Raw genomic sequence first — 15,349 nt, forward strand, 5'->3', positions numbered from 1 at the left:
CAAGAACATGGAGGCCATGGAGCATGTACACAGAAGGGCAACAATGCCATGAAGTGTCTGCAGCACAAGCCTTACAGGGAGCAGCTGATGGAACAGGGATTGTTCAGTCTGGAGATGAGGAAGCTCAAGGGAGACCTAATTGGTGTCTACAACCACCCGAAAGCATGTTGTGGTGAGGTGGGGGTCAGTAACAGTGGTAGGATGGGAGGGAATGGTGTCAGGTCATGGCAGGGGAGGTTGAAGTTGGATATTAGGAAACATTTCTTCTGGAAGTGGTGTTGAGGTGCTGGGACAGGCTGCCCAGGGAGGTGTTGGAGTCAGTGTCTGTGGAGATTTTGAAGAGTGGTGTGGATGTGTGAGTGAGAGACATGGTTATCAGTCATGGTGGTGATGGGCTGATGGTTGGACTAGATGATGGTGGAGATCTTTTCCAGTCTTAATGATTTTATAGATTCTGTGGTAAGAAGATGCCCGGTCAGCTGGACAATATATTGTGCTCACTAATGCTCATGAGACGTGCAGAGGCCTTGGGGCTGCAGAAGCATAGGAATAGGCTTAAACTATCTTTTGGGTGATTTGCCAGCTGTGTTGAAGGGGAAGCTGAGGGAGATGAAATTAGATACACTTATCATATTGCTGCTTAAGGAGTTGCTTGTGTTGTCCCAAGGCGGGTGAAGTCTGTAAGATGTGGGTGGACCAAGATGGAAGCAAGCGTGGTGATCGGAGGGAGGCTGCGGCAGAACAGAGAAAGAAAGCAGACGAGCCTTGGTTACCGTAACGTAGCAGGGTGTGCCTTAAAAGCAGCTGCGAAACTTCCCTTAGTGCCTACGGCCATACCACCCTGGAAACGCCCGATCTCGTCTGATCTCGGAAGCTAAGCAGGGTCGGGCTCGGTTAGTACTTGGATGGGAGACTGCCTGGGAATACCGAGTGTCGTAGGCAATCCTTTTTGCTTTGGCGCTGCAATCTCCAACGGCTCAGTATTTTCTTTCCTTTTTGCATGTTTTCAGCTGGGATCTCCCTCACCTCCCACCCGCCCGTGTACCCCCGCCCCACTTTCCCCACTCAGGCGCAGCACGTTGCAGCCCCGCTTCCCTTCTCGGGTCGGTCCCTTTAGGCCACGGGGCGGGGCAAGCGGGGACGGGGCTCAGTCAGCTGACAGCGCTGGGGCCGAACGCCGCCGTGTGCTGTGTGTGCTTTGCTGCCCGCTCGCTGCTGTCATGCGGCGGCTGCTGTTCCTGCTGGCCGGCCTAGCGGAGCTCCGTGCGGCGGTGAGTTCCCTCGCCTCCTCGCACAGCGTGTCCGTTCAGCGTGCCCGGGCTCGGGGGGGGAGGTGGATGGCGCCTCAGGAGACTGCCCTTAGGAAGGAGGATGCTGCACGGCCTTCGTTACTCTCTATTTAATAATAGCGACCTCTGAGTCGCTATCAATGAGTGCTTTAAGGCTGGGGGTGCGGGCCAGGCCGGCTCCTTCCTTCCCTCAGTGCCTTTCGTCTCGGCGGCACTCGTGTGTGTGAGGAAGTGAGGCGACCCCGCTGCCCTATTCGCGGCCCTCAGCCTCACGCATATTTGCTGGCTCTACCCACCCGCCCTTTAGATTCGTGTAATGAGGAATTGCACATTAAGCAGCCTCGAGGGGGGGGCAGTGGAAACAGAGCTGCTGCCTGACATGGAAAAACTGGCTGTTCCTGTGCGTGCTGTGTGAGGGAGCTGTGTGTTGCCCGTCCTGCCCTGTTGTGATACTGACTCCCGCCGTGTCTCTCTGTAGGGTTGCACAGCTGTCTAACAAAAGCCTGGGCAAATCCTCTGTGAGAGCTGTGCTTTGTCACTTACTCCTTGAGCTTGAAGCAAAATATCATCTTGATTTTTATTGTTTTCTTAATTTTTGTTAATTGAGTGATGTGCAGGTGGTTAAAGCTCTATAAAAAGCAGCATGGGGAGATAGTTATCCAAGAGAATTCGTAAAAATATGCAGTGAATTTTTGTAATCTATTGCTACAAGAGGTTGTAGAAGCAAACAGATTCCAGCAAGAAGGATTAAATAATACATATCAGGTTCATAAATGTACAAAAAATACAAGGTTGAGGTGTGCTTTGGAACATCCCTCAAGTAATAGCTCTGTCTGCTGGGGAGGTAGGAGAGAAGCAGCACACAGACAGTGGCCAGAGCAGCATTCTTCCTACAAACCTTTCTTGTTGCTGTTGTCCAGACTGAATATGGCCTGGAGTCTAGAGGACTGTGGACTTGAACCAGTTGGGCATTTCTTATCTCCCTAGCTTTCCCTTCAGCATTATTTTTTAAGGACAGTGTTGTAACAGCTGAGATGCGTGGAGGAACTGAGAGTTGCAGCACGTTTTCATTCTTAACTTGTATTTCAGAGACCAACCAATGAGAGATGGGGTCTTTGTAAAGCTTGGTTTAGTCCTCAAAACATAGCATGCACCTGTCAAAACAGAGATGCTAACATCCCATTCAGTTACAGAAGGTATGTGCTACAAATAATCATGGAGGCAAACTTGGGTTTGTAAGCATCTGGTCTCTAGCTCTCTGTGTAATCCTACAAGGCTGGTCTCCTGCCCTAGTTCTGAGGTATTTTTGGTGATAGTGATTGCTTTCTTTTTCTCCAGTTAAACAGAGACCAAAATACAGGAAGTGTTTTGAAATTAAGCATATGTTCCTGTGTGGCTTTAAATTGGGCTTTTCTGTTATCTCAGACGTGGTCGCTATTGTATAATGCAAAAGACCATCCAAACATCTTTCGTCTATGGTTAAAATAAAGCAGTGTATTTATTTTAAATAGAAATATGTGAACATATTAGAAACATTATATACACTGGACAAAATACAGATTAAAGTAGGGAATTCCAGTAGAATTCATACAGAATGGCTGCGTAGCTGTTTTCAGTCTGGTAGCAGAACTGTGTTATTTTAATACCCTCTTCTAATGGAACGTAGTACATGATGTTTAAATCACATTTCTTTAATTGCATCCTGTTAGACCAGGGTATACTGAAATAGGTGTCAAGTCGTGGTTGTAGAATACTGTAATGATTGTTTGCAAATAATTTAATGATTGTTTCCAGGGGTTATTGCATCAATGTAGTGATCTATTGCCTAGTGCTGTAAGGAATTCATAGTGGAGAGGAAAGAAAAGGGGAAGAATCATTGAGGGAAGCAGGCAGAGAACTTGGAAGCAGACTATCGGGATCGAGTGTTTTCAGTTCATTATTTATCCAGCATGAGAAAATTTCCTCCCCGACGTTATGGTAGTGATTCTGTATGACCCAGTATCCTGGGGAGTATGTGCAGAACGACAGGCCCTATTTGCAGTCTGGGAAAAAGGGAATGTGTGTAATATTTTAAAACGGCTGATACTGGTTCCTGGTTGCAGGCTTCATTGACCCAAGGCATCCCTTCATAACCACATTATTGCCTGCTGGAGACTCCTACAGAACAGAACGGACAGGAAGCAAAGATGATCTCCTTCAAGCAACTGCCCCTTGAAGCAAAGGCTGCAGTGGCTGCAGGAGTGGTTTTCTTCTCCATGATGTTATCACGGAGTTATCTGGCAGAACAGCTGGAGCCCAGGACGCGGCATTGGCTTCTGAGGCTGCAGATGGCACTGTTTGCTAACATGCTGATGTTGATAGGATCTCTTCATGTTTGGAAAAGCACAGTCACCATGTTTTCCAGGTCTTCAGCTGCCACCTCCTTCTTTTTTGTTCCGTGGAAAATAGCTGTGTTCATGTTTCTAGCTTTGGCTCACTCGAGTTTCTTTACGTTGCTATTTCTTGTTGCAGAAGAGCCCTATTTCTTTTCTTTAGCTGCCTACACTTGCCTGGGGGCCTATATTATTCTTATCTTCTTCCTATTTGCTCTAGGCTCAGTAGAACAGGCTTACAGGTTCTTCGCTGGGAGAGGTGTTAAGGCAAACAGCGGTGGTAAAAGCAGCAGAACAGCAATGAAGCCGGTTTTGGCAGTCATTCTGACTGCTGTACTGACTGTCATGGGGCTGCTAAATGCTTCCCAGCCTCCTACTGTGAATAGAGTGGAGATTCCAGTTCACAAGCTGCCCTCGACAATGAACAACTTAAAAGTGGTCTTGCTTTCAGATATCCATTTGGGGCCTACGGTTGGGAAGACCAAGCTTGCCATGATCGTGCGAATGGTTAAGGCTTTGAAACCAGATATCACAGTGATTGTTGGGGACCTCACTGACTCTGAGGCAGAGATCATAAGGCCTGCTGTTGAGCCTCTTGGAGAGCTTAATTCTCCTCTGGGAACGTACTTTGTGACGGGAAACCATGAGTACTACACATCAGATGTTAGCAACTGGTTTGAGCTGTTAAAATCTTTTAAGATTCAGCCTCTCCACAATGAAAATGTGAAGATTGTTTCACCGGAAAGCACTGATGACTGGTTCTGCCTGGCTGGTGTCGATGATATCGAGGCAGATGTATTGCGCTACTCAGGGCATGGCATGGACTTAAAAAAGGCTCTCAGAGGTTGTAGCAGTGAGCATGCAATAGTGCTGTTAGCTCATCAGCCAATGGCTGCAAAGTGGGCCCTTCAGGAGAGACCAGACATAAATCTAATTCTCTCTGGTCATACTCATGGAGGGCAGATGTTCCCACTAAACGCTGGGGCTTATTTTCTGAATCCTTTCTTTGTTGGCTTGTACAAAGTTGGGCAGAACACCTTTGTCTACGTCAGCCCGGGGACAATGTACTTTGGAATACCCATGAGATTGGGCAGCAGAGCTGAAATAACAGAGATAATTCTACGTTCTCCTTGAGGAGTTTCCCATTTCATGGATTTTTGCCATCCTTTTTAGTCCGTATATTGGTTTTTTCGCTCTGAAAGAAAATACTTCTTCAGGAAGGTGATAGAAATGTATTGGGATGGACTTGAGCAGGTTCTGTTAAGTCTGAGGAGAAAACGCTATATCTTCGGCCTATGAAACAAATCAGAGGGTGTGTAAAAATACTCAAGAAATTCCTTCTTTGAATTCATGATTACTGACATTCTACATTTAAAGATAACACGGTCACAGAGATGATGCATGTTCTGTGCATGTTTATTGCGTGTCCTCCAGCTACTTCATGATTCTCTGCATCAGGCAGTTGCCTTATCAAATCTCAGACTGGTGAGGTTGATCTCTTGCAGTGAAATCACACATGCATGCTTTGCAGGAGGGCCACAGGATCTCCTCTGAATATCTAAATTCCAGAAGTCTTACGCTAACAAAAGATATGGGAAAGGAATGGTTCTATTTTCATTTGATTGCCTTTAGCCCACTTTGAAGCATGCTGAAGGTCTACCAGTCTGCGCTGCTCACCAATGCAGGGAGGTGCCAACATTATTTCCTGAAACCCAGGTTTTCTTCCACTTGAGATATTGAGAGAGACTGATATTTAAGAAGAAAGTAGCTGTCTTTCTGCAGGCATTTTCCTTAGAATATCTGGGCATTTAGTAATTACTTTCTGAAAGCAGCTGTAATAAAAGCAAATGAAAAATAATCTCTTAATTGGCATCATTTCTTTTGCTATCTGAGCATTCACTACTTCCTGTTGTAAAGTACAGAGTCAAAAGCTGAGGTATTCAGTCTCTTTTTTCCCCTCCTCATTCAGTTTATTTATACTTAATTTACCTTCTGTGATTTTCCTTCTATGAGAGTATGGGAATGTTACTTAGAAAACATACAGATAAGATTCAATGAGTTAAAGCTTGAACTTTGTGTAAGGTTTTAATATGTCAAGTAAGTGCTGTCTTCCTTAAGAAGACTAAAGGCTTCTGCAGGTCAGTTCTTTGATATTTGCATATCAGTGGCCTGGTTGTCTGATAAGCACATAGCAGAATAACCAACTGCTACAAGATATTGAGCAATTTTCTCTCCATCTTTCCTAGACGAGCTTAACACAAACTAAAATCACTCTGGGGAATATGAGAGATCAGAAAATCTTAATACAAACGTTCTTGTTCTCATAGCTCCTACAAGAAAGGTAGGATACAAATGAATGTGAGTATATTGCTGCTGATGAAGCAGTTCTCTTCTGTACAACCTCCTCCCCTTCCTCTTTGGTGCAGCTCTGTGAAGCACCACAAGCAGCAGTGACTCTGGCACTGTCATGGGCTTCGTAAACAAGAGGAGTTCTGTGTGAAATTTTGAAGTCTCACTTCATCCCTTGAGTCCTCCGAGATGGAGTTTCTAACTACTGAGCCATTTCTGTGTCCCCTTCTTCCCTATAAAGGTCTTGCACTTTTACTTATAAGAATGTTGAGAAACACTGTTAAGGGCACGCTAGCAGATGTATTGTGCACTGGGAGCTTGATGGAAAAGCTGGGGAAGTCAGTCCTCTTTAGTCTGAAAGCAGAATGCCCAGCCTGCCAGGCTCTTCTACTTGTTGGATCAGATCCTTCTGTTTCCCAGCACCTGTAACTGTAGTTTTCTTCTTAACACAACATCTGTTTAAGTTTGTTGAAGCTTTCACATGTATTTAATACCTACCCCCACCCATGCTCTGTTCTTTCAGGATTCTTTCCCATCAGTGACTCTGTGTGAAGTGGTCTGAAGTAGGGAGAATCTTGATAGCCTGTAACCCTCTGTCTGTTTATCTAAATACCTTCATTTAAAAGCTCTGCTCTGGATTCAGTAACGTAGGATGTTCCCTCTAGACCAGCAGTCCTGGTGTACAGATTTTCACTTAAGAGTTACTGAGTTAAGAAGACTAATTGCTAGTTTCCTTAAGAGGAGGCTTTTGTAGGACTGTCTTTAGGTGCTGTTATTCTCCCAATGAGTTACTAGTCTGATTTTTATTTTGTTTGCCCTGCTTTTTATCCCATTCCTTGTTCTGTCCAAATGCATGTGGAAACCTCCCTGCACTACTCCTGCTGTCACCAAGGTGCACAGGTATCTTTAGTGTATGTGTGTGCTCCTCTATGTATCCTCTCAGGAACAGATATGGTCATATTATCATTTCATAAATGTATTGAGTTCTTTCACTATAGTTTAGTTCTTATCTGGTTTTCTTTAATTGCTTCTGAAAGCTTGGTTGCTTGATGATAAGTACCATTTAAAATGTTTCTTTCTGTGCCAAAAACACTTCAAACTCTACTCCTATTCTTTTTGTCTTTATTTTCAGTTACATATGGGAAGTATCCTAGATCAATTGTCTTCTTGACAGCATGAGGAATTAATCCTTTCTGATATCTCTCACGGCCAGAAATCCCTAATTGCCCTTCAAGGATTTCTCTATGCATGTTCCAGTTTGACTTGGGTGCGTGTGATTTAGACCTGTGTTCAGTATTCAGATGAAGGAACAAAAAACACGCAAACCCAAACCTTTGCTGCTTATTTTGTATTTTTAAAAATTCTTTTGTAATTTTTTTTGGTGTATGTGTGTGGAATGTATTTGATTTGTAGAACTTAATTAAATGAATATGTATTTCATCCTACAGAAGGCCAGTTCATTTGGGGCATTGGATGTGGGCAGAGTTAATCACTGCCAGAGTAGTACCAGAATAATATTTATTACGGTATATAATCAGTGGAGAGAGGATTTGGAAACATGTAAATTGTTGTATAACAAATGCTTTAAATGTTGGAATTTAATAAAACTTTATTTACTTAGCAAGAAGGATGCTTTGATGACCATTTATTTTGTACCGGTATTTCTTGTAGCAGTTCACACTGAAGAGTTTTAACACGCTGATTCTGTTTTTGCCAGCAAAAAACAACTGACTGTAAATCTGACTATAAGTTTGGAAAATCTGATACCCTCACTGCTAAATGAGGCATGGATGAAAGTGGTAAAGGTAAAGCCACTATTAAGTGTGCCCAGTGCCTGCTTTTATGGAGGTATATGTGCTGAAGACGTGAGGACAAGAGGCAGGGAAAAGAACCACTATAATGATAGAAAAAGAATAGGGTTATGTGAGCAGTATGTTCGGCCTGTAGTGTTTCAGCACAAAGTGTCTTTGCCATAGGCCCCTGTCATGGTTATTCTAAGTAAGGGGGTTAGAATCCTCTCTCATAGGGGAACAACAGCACCTTGGACCACCTTTCTTTACTTCCAGGACTCAGCTAGTTGTATTTGGAAGGTGAAACTAAAATCACTGTATATAGTTAAAAAATCAAATGCAATCACCATGTGGAATGCTTTACAGTCCCTTCAGTCTTCCGATTCATAAGAATATGGCAATAATGCCCTGCCAGCCTGGGATTATATGTTTTCTGTTGTTATATGTGAAACAAACACGTTCATTTGTTTGCTGTTTCCAGAATGTTTTAGATTACTATGTGCATGTAAGATGTTTTCTATGACTTCATTTCAGGTTTACTGTGAGGACTGTGACTTTATCACAGTTGCAACACACTGTAGTTATCTCCTCCCTGGAGTCTGTAGTCCTCCAGCGTTTGTTGTGTTATCACACTGAGTTGCTCCTTTTATAGGGTTGGGCAGGTTTACTCAGTAATTTCTTCCTCCAGTTTTTGGCACTGTGGGTGGTTTCTTTTGTTTGTTTTTACTTTGTACTCTATCCTTTATCTGTACTCTTGTCCTTTTGGTCTGTGACACATTAAACTGACTCCCTTATTCTGTCTGGTTGCATTAAGAATATGCACTTGATTGGCAGTGTTGTCCAGCTATTGGTCAGGAGTCTTGATATTTGCACCCTTGTACTTACACCTGCATACTGCAAGCCACTTTTTCTGTTCCTTTCACTTCACTTTTTCTGTAGTTATGCACATTTACAATGAAACTGTTCACCAGGTACCAGGAAAAAAAGTGGTTTCATAGGAAAGATCTTCAAAACTGTTTATAGTCTGTTGGTCCCTTCTTGCCTTTGGGCAGATTTCCTGTGATAGTGGATGGCTCTTGTGCAGTTGGGGGAGACCTGGAGTTGTGTGGTGGTCTACATCTTTGTTGCCTTTCAGATTTCATCACTTTTTCCTCATGCAATCATGGATCAATTAAAGGTCAACCAAGGGATCAGGCCCAGTCAGCATCTGTTCATGAATGGTAGATCCTGTTTGACAAAACCGATTTCATTCTATAACAAGGTGACCTGCTTAGCAGATGAAGGTAAGGCTATTGATGTGGTCTACCTGGACTTCAGTAAGGCATTTGACACTGTCCCCCACAACATTTTCATGGAGAAGCTGGCTGCCCATGGTTTGGATGGGTGTACTCTCTGCTGGGTGAAACACTGGCTGAATGGCCAAGCCCAAAGAGTTGTGGTCAATGGAGTTAAATCCAGTTGGTGGCCAATCACAAGTGGTGTCCCCTGGGGCTTCGTACTGGGGCCGTTTCTATTTAACATCTTTATTAGTGATCTTGATGAGGGATTGAGTGCACCCTCAGTAAGTCTGTAGATGACAACAAACTGGGAGAGAGTGTTGATCTGCCTGAGGGGAGGAAAGCACTACAGAGGGGCCTTGATAGACTGGATCGATGGGCCAAGGCAAACTGTATGAGGTTCCATAAACACAAGTGTCAGGTCCTGCATTTTTGTTACAGCGACCCCAGGCAGCCCTACAGGCTTGGGGAGGAGGAGCTGGAAAGCTGCCTGATTGAAAGGGACCTTGGTGTACTGATGGACAGTTGGCTGAATATGAGTCAACAGTGTGCCCAGGTGGCCAAGAAGGCCAGTGGCATCCTGGCTTGTATCACGAATGGTGTGGTGAGTGGGACTAGGGAAGTCATCCAGCCCCTGTACTTGGCGTTGGTGAGGCCTCACCTCGAGTACTGTGTTCAGTTTTGGGCACCTCAGCACAGAAGGGACGCTGAGGTGCTGGAACAGGTCCAGAGAAGGGCAGTGAATTTGGGAAGGGCTTGGAGAATGCGCCCTATGAGGAGAGACTGAAGGAACTGGGGCTGTTTAGTCTGAGGAAGAGGAGGCTGTGGGGAGACCTTATTGCTCTCTTCCAATATCTGAAAGGTACTTAGAGTGAGAGTGGGGTTGGTCTCTTCTCACTGGTGACAGGATGAGGGAAAGTGGTCTCAAATTGCACCAGGGGTGATTTAAGTAGGATATCAGGAAACACTTCTTTACAGAAAGGGTTGTTAAGCTCTGGAATAGGCTCCCCAGGAAGGCGGTTGAGTCACCATCCCTGGATGTGTTTAAAAACTGTTTGGCTCAGGGACATGACTGAGTGGAGGGTTGTTTGAGTTAGGGTAGTATGGTTAGGTTGTGGTTGGACTTGATGACCTTGAGGGTCTTTTCCAACTGAGCAATTTGATGGTTTAGTCAGTTTGCTAATTGTTAAGCTCTGTTCTTAGTGTGAGGTAGGCCAAGGTTCACCTGTTCTAGATTAAAACACAGTGCCCTTCAAAAGGTTTTAATTTACTCTATTGAAAGGTGTGTTTTATTTATAAGTGGTGCATTGTCCAATGAAATATGAGCTATGTTAACTTGACTTGACATTTTTGATAGGCACAGAACTAACAGATTAACAGTTGTTAGCCTTAATTTTCACTTCATAAATCCCTACTGACCTTTTACTGAAAGGACAGAAGTGGTACTGGAGACAGAGCTGTAAAAGATGTGTGTTAAAGGTGTAAGATTCAAGATGGTAGTGTTTATAAAAATAAAAATTAAAGGTTCTTAAAGGCACAGGACCACACAATTAATAAAAACCCGTCTTCCTGTCTTTTTTATTTTTTGCAAATTACTTGAAATAAAAGAAGTACTGCTGTTGGTCCCAGTAGTTTGATTACTAATGAATTTAGGCTCTTGAGGGATAATCCCAGCAATCTTGAAGTTATGGCATTTGTCTCAGAGTTGCAGATTCTCCTGCTGAGTTTTCCTGCTTCTTTTAAATTCACTGTTGGGTAAATGTTTTAGGTGTGCTTAGCTGGAAAAGTGTTGAAAGGAGGACTGTCTCTAAAAATGACTAATCTTCATTGGTTTACATCAGTGTAAGATGATTTTAGACTGATTTATCACAATTTCATATTTACTAGTACATAAGCTTTCAGTCTGCTCCTACCAGTGCCATGGAGCATTCAGGACATGGTATTTATTCCTCAAAAGCTCCCAGATGGCTTTTGTTTCTAGTGTAACATTGAGCGAGAAATCAGTTGTGTTTTCCAAAACCTCCACAAATTGGTAAATCTCCCCTATCAAATGAGTCATCACTTGCATTGCAAGCGGATAGTGTAGAAAGATAACACTATACACTCTATTGCTGAAAGCGGAGACTGTGTGTGGATATGTTTGTGTAGTGGTAGACTGTTCTTCATGTCTCTCATGACATTTATTTACTTATTTTTGTACACAGAATATACCCCAGAGGACTTTCGGGATTGACTATGACCGCAACTGCTTTGTCAAGGATGGGCACCCTTTCCGTTACATCTCTGGTAGCATTCACTATTCCCGGGTGCCTCGGTATTACTGGAAAGATCGCCTCTTGAAGATGAAGATGGCGGGGCTGGATGCAATTCAGACGTAAGTAGCTGCTGAGTTTCAAAGTTATTTGTAGTCCTGGGAGGCTTAAATAAAGTAGTTAAAGGAATGCTGCCATTGTTACTTTTTAAATTAAACTGTTGGGTTTTTTTAAGTAGTAGGTGAGAAAGCTCTTGAAATGAAAAGTAGAACATAATGACCACCTTCAGCATAGACTGGGATGATAGCAGCTAATAGTCTGCTCCTTTGCTATTAGGCAATGCTTACTGCTTTGTAATCCAGGATGTAAACGTGACCTGAAACAAATAGTTGGTCTGTGAACTTTGGCAACTAAGAAACAGATAATCCTGTACTCTGCCAAAGGACATCATAACCTCTTGTTGAGAGGCAGGCTAGGTGAGAGGTGACAGTAAAGTCTTAAAGGCAGTTTAGATTGTGTTGTCCTGAAGCCTTCAGAATTTAGGCAGAAGCTGTCAAAATCTGTATAGCTTTTTCACCAGGAGTGTTTAAATTTAGGGAAATAGCTGTGAAGTAAGAGTTGAACTTAAAAAAACAGACAAAAAACCCAAGCAAACAGCAAGAACAACAAAAATAAACATAAAAAAACCTCAACAGTCAGTTGTGTCTACTAAACCTTCACTCCACCTTTCATGGCAAGGGAAGCGGATTGGTGGAAAGTGAATATGCGTAGTCTTTTCAAGTGATGGTTGCAATTACTGTGCATGGTTTTCTTCTGTAAACTATTACAGGGCTTGGAGTATGCCTTTAAAACTGTCTCCTTTTGTGCTGTGGACCACTGAACAGTGTTGGCCTTAGCAGTGCAGAACCTGTTGTTTGGGGCGGTTTGTTCAGAGGGAATGTTCTGCTTTTTCTCTCTGAAAACCCGTGCCTTGTTTAATCTGTGAGTTGCAAGGCTACCTTGTACACTGAATGATTTGATTAGCGATGGCTGGTATGTGAAGAAGAGCTGGAGAGGTGGCAGGGAAGGAAAAGATATATATTTTTTTCTTGTTGAGATAATTTATTCCTGTGCTTTATTCAGAGTGTACTTCTGGTGTACAGGAAGGACTGGCCTCTGTTGGTATTAGAGTCTTCAGGACTGTTTATGTTCAGGTACAAAAGATACAGTACAGCTGTGTTTCCTTGAGTGTATGTGACTTTCTGCAGCCTTAGCCTTTTTTAGTGGATTGTTAATTACAGGAAGAAAAAAAGAGGTTTATCACAACCTCCTTTTCATTTTGTACAACAGGTTGGAATTTATATTTCTCTTCCAGCATTGCTTACCTTTAAATCTTTTTCTACTGAGAGATAGGTCCCAAATGTGTATCTTACAGGCAAAAAGTACCTCAGAGCCCTGCATATGCTACAAGAACCAAATACATGAATCTTACCATTTGACACTAATGTCTCCCTCTAAATAAATAAATAAATGTTTTTTGGGTGTTCTTGCAGATAATCAAGCTGTACAGCTCTTGATTATTTGATGTAAAGCTATACATTTCCACATTACTCTTTGTATACTTTTAATAAAATTAAAAAAAATTCTACTGTCACCTCTCACCTAAATAAAATCTAATTAAGTTTAGATTATTACTTAGTTGTGTTTCTGTCTTTCTTTTCCTGCTTACTATTTTATAGGTAAGTGGAAGTATTAGCAAGAGACTGAGACACTGGTTGCATGAAATCACTCTGGGATAGGCAGCAGCAATGCCAGATGTTCTGGCAGAATGTGGCTATAGGACGCCCTTACGTTTGGGACTCCTTTTAAGTCTTTCACTGGTTGGTATTATTCCATCCTACCTGGCCTTTAACTCTTCCAGGGCTGTGATATCCACAGCTTCTCTGGGCAACCTGTTCCAGTTCCTTATCATCCTCTTTGCAAAGAACTTATTTCCAACATCTAATCTAAATTGACCCTCTATTAGTTTATAACAGCTCTCAGCCTGTCTTCATAGGAGGGATGCTCCAACTCTCTGATCATCTTTGTTGCCCTCATCTAGACCTGAATGTTTTAAGCAGCGACAGAATATGAGAGGATATGAGATCATATGAGAATATAGTAGGAAGCCTGACCATATGTTTAAGCTTGAAGTATTGGCATCTAACCCTTAAAAACAGCAGACTGAAATTTGATGATGTGGTTGTTGTGAATCCCAGAAGATGAGGTATTGCACCTGGGAACCCCCTTCCTGCTTCCCTCTGCATGCTACTTGCAGGGACATCTGGGAACCCAATTGTAATTGTCCTTGTTTTCAGTTATGGAGCTATGATATGCAAACTAGAAATGGGTACAGTCATAAACATCTGGGAAGAACTAAAAGCTGAAGGTTTTATTGTGGAGGAGATTAACCAGCAATTAACCACTAGATGGAGCTAAATATTTACGCTGTAGAAACTGAGAAATTTCCTGGAAGAATTAGCAGGTATTTAAAAGTTCAAAAAACTGTATCTGTTAGGAAAAACACCTCTAGAAACTCCATGCAAGAAAACTGCTGTTTGGGATATCTGAGCATTAAAAAAGCACCAAGGAGATTCTCTGTTCTTCATTGGATGCAGCAGGGAAAATTACCACCAAGGATGAGGAAAAGGCCAAGGTACTCAGTGCCCTCCTTGCTTCTGTCTTTGACAGTCAAATCAGTTATCTGCAAGATTTTCAGCCTTCTGAGCTGGAAGATGAGGATGGGGAGCAGAATAAAACCCCATAATTCAGAATGAAACAGCAACCTACTACTCCACCTAGATTATCGCAGGTTTATGGGGCCAGGTGGGATCTACCAGAGGGTACTAAGGGAGCTGGTGGAAGTGCTTGCTAAGCCACTTTCCACTGTTTATTTGCAGCCCTGGTCAGTTTGGGAAGTCCCAGATAACTGGAGAGAACTTCATCTTCAAGAATCAGAAGGAGGATCCAGGGAACTACTGAGCTGTCAACCTGACCTCAGTATTGTGAAAGGTCTTGAAGCAGAACATCTTGAGAGTGAGCACACAGCATGTGAGGGACAGGCAGATGCTTATCCCTAGCCATCACGAGTTCATAAAATGCAGGTCCTGCTTGACCAACCTTGTTTATGACCAAGTGATCCACCTAGTGGATGAGGGAAGGCTGCAGATATACTAGGCTGTACTAGACTTTAGTAAGGCCTTTGACTCTTTCCCACGCTATTCTCTTGGAGAAACAGGCAGCCCATGGCTTGGACAGATGTACTCATAGCTGTGTAAAAAAACCTGGCTGGGTGGCTGTGTCCAGAGGGTGGTGATGAATGGAGTTAAATCCAGCTGGTGACCAGAGGTCAGTATCAGGGTCAGTCTTGTTTAGTATCTTTACTGATGATCTAGACAATGGGATTGAATACACCCTCAGTATGTTGGCAGATAACATCAAGCTGTGAGGAAATGTTGAGTTGCTTGAGGGTAGGAAGGCTGTACAGAGGGATCTGGATTGTCTGGACTGATGGACTGGGGTCAGCTGTATGAGGTTCAACAGGATGAAATGCCAGGCAGGTCCTGCACTTCAGTCACAACAACCCCAGGGAACACTACAGGCTTTGGGCAGAGTGGCCTGAAAGAGTGGCATGTTGGAAAAGGATCTGGAGGGTTTGTGTGGCCAGCAGGACTAGGTAAATGACCGTCCCTTTGTACTCAGTTCTGGTGAGGCTGTAACTCAGTTTTGGGCCATATGTCTTCCTTTTCATTTTATATTTTTATCATTGCCTTTTCATTTGCAAGAGAGAAGAAGAAAGGGGTAACTCTTGATCTCATGTTGATATCAGACCATGTTGCTGATTAATTACAAACATCTAGAAACTTGAACGTGATGGGTGATGGACTTCCAGCTGCCCCTTGAGCTACATATAGTAAGAATAGTTCTGAAAATAACATAGCTGCTAGCACTTAAGGCAAACTAAAGTTACTTCTGCAGTGGTGACCTAGATAAAGTCATATT

The 15,349-nt window shown here is 43.1% G+C and overlaps 2 protein-coding genes and 1 non-coding gene across 8 annotated transcripts in view; all 3 read left to right on the plus strand.

The window, feature by feature from the left end:
- The first annotated feature begins 823 nt into the window (after nucleotides 1-823).
- LOC116653045 (5S ribosomal RNA) lies at nucleotides 824-942 on the plus strand. Its single transcript, XR_004306453.2, has one exon. It is a non-coding gene; the product is annotated as a 5S ribosomal RNA (ribosomal RNA).
- Nucleotides 943-1,149: 207 nt separating this feature from the next.
- Nucleotides 1,150-7,637, plus strand: TMPPE (transmembrane protein with metallophosphoesterase domain). The gene is made up of 2 exons (XM_015854160.2): nucleotides 1,150-1,271; nucleotides 3,392-7,637. The coding sequence occupies exon 2, from the start codon at nucleotides 3,476-3,478 to the stop codon at nucleotides 4,793-4,795; it is 1,320 nt and encodes a 439-aa protein (XP_015709646.2). The 5' UTR covers nucleotides 1,150-1,271; nucleotides 3,392-3,475; the 3' UTR covers nucleotides 4,796-7,637.
- GLB1 (galactosidase beta 1) overlaps nucleotides 1,150-15,349 on the plus strand; it is a 40,093-nt gene continuing 25,893 nt past the window's right edge. For 3 of the 6 annotated variants that reach the window (XM_085540465.1, XM_015854157.2, XM_085540462.1), the window contains exons 1-2: nucleotides 1,150-1,271; nucleotides 11,282-11,451. Coding sequence is in view for 4 of the 6 variants with exons in the window: in XM_015854157.2 (XP_015709643.2) it covers nucleotides 1,221-1,271; nucleotides 11,282-11,451 (221 nt within the window). In the remaining 2 variants the exon portion in view is untranslated. Of the gene's footprint in view, nucleotides 1,272-3,391; nucleotides 3,694-9,062; nucleotides 9,084-11,281; nucleotides 11,452-15,349 lie in introns of those variants that run through there. The other 3 variants (XM_085540466.1, XM_085540464.1, XM_085540463.1) reach the window with 2 other exon arrangements.

This window comes from Coturnix japonica, chromosome 2 (genome assembly GCF_054131305.1).
Source record: "Coturnix japonica strain WE chromosome 2, WE-NBRP24, whole genome shotgun sequence".
Taxonomy (NCBI): Eukaryota; Metazoa; Chordata; class Aves; order Galliformes; family Phasianidae; genus Coturnix; species Coturnix japonica.

Excerpts from the sequence above, each read along its gene's own strand:
- TMPPE (XM_015854160.2), top strand. The coding sequence starts at position 3,476 with ATGATCTCCTTCAAGCAACTGCCCCTTGAAGCAAAGGCTGCAGTGGCT.